The sequence below is a fragment of the Alnus glutinosa genome, chromosome 7 (genome assembly GCF_958979055.1).
Source record: "Alnus glutinosa chromosome 7, dhAlnGlut1.1, whole genome shotgun sequence".
NCBI lineage: Eukaryota > Viridiplantae > Streptophyta > Magnoliopsida > Fagales > Betulaceae > Alnus > Alnus glutinosa.
The window spans coordinates 28,997,316-29,001,503 of NC_084892.1; the positions used below are offsets into that span (position 1 = coordinate 28,997,316).

The window sequence follows — 4,188 nt, forward strand, 5'->3', positions numbered from 1 at the left end:
AAATCATAGGGTGAAGACGTGGCAAAAATCTCTTCATTCGTTTTTTGTAGTCTCTATATATGGATTTCGAATATAATAAATTAATATTTGTAGTCTTCCCCATTCCTGTTTGGAGTATAAAAATAGAAAAAGAAAAGAAATATCAATTTTTAAAATAACTTTTGTTCAATCTTATCCCATAAGAAAAAGAATATGTCAGCACGTGGTTTCCCATGAGGATGTTAATCAATAAAAAGTAAACGGAGTACGTAGTTTCTTTGAAATTAGGTGAAATCTATTGAAATTAAGGCAATATAACAGAAATTGAGGCCCAAGGCTAGAAGTTAAGATGAGGTTTTTTAATTTTTAATTTTTTTTTAATATTAAAATAGTAAAATTTTATATTATATATTTAAAAATTATTCTTCTAGTTTTTTGAGATGCAAAGTTTCTGATCAAATTTTCCATGTTCAAGTTTTGTTAATACATCATTCTCAATAAATAATATGATGACAAATCTATTTGATCTTTTTTGTAAGATAAACTATTGTAAGTAAGATTTAATTAGTTGTATACTAAATCAACTACACGCGATTAGAACATTTAATAACGACCAACTAAAATTAATGATGTTTGATAGTAAAGTATACTATATAAAATATCAAAGAAATAAATAATGACATAACAAATAAGTAAAAGATTAGAAGTGACGAAAAATATATAAAATAAAAGACAAATATTCAAAATAAGAGTAATGCTAGGATGAAAACTTTTGTTTATTTTTTGTTCTTCCAAATATGATATATGTTAGAGAAATTATTATTCCCCAAAGCCCATACAAACCCACGAATGGGCCTATGAGCTCGGTTGGTCCATCAAGCCTAGCAAAGAGTCACATTTCGTCAAAGGCCTATACTATGAAGCTCCGGACAATCATAAATGCCTCAAATAGTGGATGCATCAGATACTTCTTAGAGAATTTTACGAATATTCTCCGGTTGCTAGTTAGAACCGGGAATAAACACAATCGGTGAGTCTGGGGACATCGTTGTCTCGGGAGTACGAGAAGAATCCATACATAATGCACATATCCAAATAGTCCCGAGATCGTATTTCTCGAGACTACCACAAAGTGATTAGGATTGAATATGCTGAAATTTTTATCCCGGAATTATCACAAGGAATTATGGAAAGATCTAATCCATGATCCTAGAGAGGCGTAAAAGGTCTTTATCCTGAATTTTTCGGGATAACCTCTTATCCAACACAATATGGGATAAGAGACTTGTTTGAACTCACTTGAAGATAAGTCCTCCTCGAACAGGACTCCCTAAGGGATAAGATTTAATCCCACAATGTCTTGGATTATAATCCTAATTGAACTCTACTAAGAGCAAACCTATAAATAATGGACAATGTACCAGAATTACATGTCAATAAATAGGCCACTACCTCATGTATCAAAACTTTGATCTCTCTGATAATCGTCATTATAATCGAAAATTGTATCAATTAATACTATAGCTTTTAAAATTTTCATTGAATTTGGAATTGATTAATATTGACTTTCAATCTAATGGTAATTCTAAAAATCATATCACCTTTAAAAGGACAAGAGAAAGATAAAAGTCTTCCTTCCAACGTTGCTCTTAAAAAGATAGTATGTTGATATTTAGTTTGCATCATGTCAAATGGCATCTTCTCTCCTTTCGTACTTTTTTTATATATATAAATTAGGAGTTTTAAACAGTGATATAATTGGACTAACTATAGAGCCGCCCTGGCTATGAGATTGTCTGTCCAATTCCAAAGTAGATGGAGCTCTCTCGACCTAACAATTTAAACTGTAAGATGCAAATAGGGTCCACAACCCATCTTTTGACTTTTGAGTGATTTGAATTTTACAAATTTTAGAATAACCCCATCCTAAATTTTACTAAAAAAAAATAAAAAATAAAAAATCCTAAATTTAGGGACCTTACAAGGAAGGAACACAGTCCACTCACGGAACCCACTCATTCACCTAATGCAGACAGCAGCCTACCTCCTCTACGCCACTGCCTATAAAATCCCTTCCTACCTCATTCAGCAGCCCGTCCTTCGTTAGAGGCTTAGAGCTCCTCTCTCTCTCTCTCTCTCTCTCTCTCTCAATTTTTCTTACTGTACGTAATTGACCATGGTTGCCCAAGTGATCTCCGAGACAACCCTTCAGGGGATTAATGTCTCCGGAAGGGAAAGCAGTGCTCCTCCTTCTCCTAAAAGGTACTTTCTCCCTTAATTCTCTCTTTATCTCCCATCCAATTAACATAAACTACCTGTTTTAGAATTTGATGACCTGAAAGTGGAAATCAGTTTTTATTTTATATTTTACAAGTTTTGGCTGAATTTTTTTTGCTGATTTTCGCTGACATAAATGTAATAAACTTCAATGTTGAGGAAAACAAAAACCAACTAATTTTTTTTGTTTGGTGGTCTTGGATAGGTTGGAGGGAAAGATTGCCATTGTCACCGGCGGTGCCAGAGGAATCGGAGAAGCAACAGTACGGCTTTTCGCCCGACATGGAGCTAAGGTTGTCATTGCGGACGTGGAGGATACCCTTGGAACTGCGCTGGCCGATTCCTTAGCTCCTTCAGTGACCTATTTTCACTGCGATGTTAGCTTGGAAGAGGACATGGAGAACTTGATTGAATCGACCGTTTCACGCTACGGACAGCTCGACATCCTTTTCAACAATGCCGGGGTTCTGGGGAATCAATCCAAGGCGCACAAGAGCATTGTAGACTTCGACATCGATGAATTCGACCGTGTCATGCGCATCAACGTGAGAGGCATGGCGCTAGGAATCAAGCTTGCGGCTCGCGTGATGATTCCCAGAGGCGGCGGGTGCATCATTTCGACGGCGAGTGTCGCCGGAGTCATGGGAGGGCTTGGGCCGCATGCTTATACAGCTTCAAAGCACGCCATTGTGGGGCTTACAAAGAACACAGCTTGTGAACTCGGCCGATATGGGATTAGGGTGAACTGCATTTCTCCGTTCGGAGTGGCGACGCCCATGCTGATTAATGCATGGAGGAGTGGAGATGAAGAAGAAGATGAATGCATGGATTTTGGGATGCCTCGAGAGGAAGAAGTTGAGAAAATGGAGACGTTTGTGAGAGGGCTTGCCAACTTGAAAGGTCCAACGCTAAGGGCTAAAGATATAGCTGAGGCTGCTCTTTACCTTGCTAGCGATGAATCCAAATATGTTAGTGGCCATAACCTTGTTGTGGATGGTGGCATTACCACCTCCGCAAGAAATTGTGTCAACCTCTGAATTCTGATAAACTTTTCTACTGTACCTAAATTAATTAATTACTGCCAGATTGAGTATTAATCAAGACACCAAAAATGTTGGGTTTGATTGTAAGAAGATTTCTATTTTCATTTCATTTTTTTTTAAAAATAATTTATTGTGTAAAATCTACGTTATGTGGGGTAAATCTCACCTCTACTATAGGGAGAGCATGCAGCGTTTTAATTTCCAGCAGATGCCAAAGACTCTTAAGAAAAAAAATTCTGACCTCTGTTCATGCTCTTGAAGATGTAATAGTATTGTAAATGGGGGAGAGAGAGAGAGAGAGAGAGAGAGAGAGATCTAATTATAAGAAGCTCTTAAAATTTAATACCTTAATAAACCATAATGACTAACACAGTAAGTCACTAACACAGTAAGATAGGATGAAATGAAAAGTACACATTTCCTGAGTTGGATTAGATTTTATAAATGTAATATGTTATCATGGATTCAAAATTTTAAATCATGTGTGACACTGATTAAATGACATGATATTATATATATTGTTAAACATAATAAAATAAAATATTATTTTAAAATAAATTTTCTCCGTTTTACGGCTTAAAGGTCAAAGAGTTTGCTTATTTATTTTGAATGGTTGAATATTTCAACTTCCACAGGAGGCTCTCTCATTGTGTGCTTGGCGGTCGTAGTCCAATCAAAATTCAGGGTCAAAATTTGGATTCCCAATATCCCTACCAAAAAAAGGAAAGGCCTATGTACTATGTGGCTAAAGTTTTATGTCCTATCCGACTGCCACCGACTCGTCAACTATTCAAACAAGAAACAGATCGACATATTAAATATCATTAAGGTTCTGCTAATGGAGCTTAGTTTTTGCTTAGCACCCTTTTAAGTGGGCTATGGTTTGCTT

The 4,188-nt window shown here is 36.2% G+C and overlaps 1 protein-coding gene across 2 annotated transcripts; it reads left to right on the plus strand.

Moving 5' to 3' along the window:
• The first annotated feature begins 1,670 nt into the window (after positions 1-1,670).
• LOC133872232 (short-chain dehydrogenase reductase 2a-like) lies at positions 1,671-3,459 on the plus strand. 2 transcript variants are annotated; one of them, XM_062309683.1, is made up of 2 exons: positions 1,671-1,690; positions 2,462-3,459. In XM_062309683.1, exons 1-2 carry the CDS (start codon positions 1,671-1,673, stop codon positions 3,291-3,293), a joined length of 852 nt encoding a protein of 283 aa, XP_062165667.1. In that variant the 3' UTR covers positions 3,294-3,459. The 2 variants fall into 2 exon arrangements, with proteins under 2 accessions (XP_062165667.1, XP_062165666.1); XM_062309682.1 differs by lacking the exon at positions 1,671-1,690 and adding an exon at positions 2,055-2,241.
• Positions 3,460-4,188: the final 729 nt, after the last annotated feature.

Excerpts from the sequence above, each read along its gene's own strand:
- LOC133872232 (XM_062309682.1), top strand. The coding sequence starts at position 2,156 with ATGGTTGCCCAAGTGATCTCCGAGACAACCCTTCAGGGGATTAATGTC. Across the intron at positions 2,242-2,461 it reads GCTCCTCCTTCTCCTAAAAG|GTTGGAGGGAAAGATTGCCA; the intron begins GTACTTTCTCCC and ends GGTCTTGGATAG.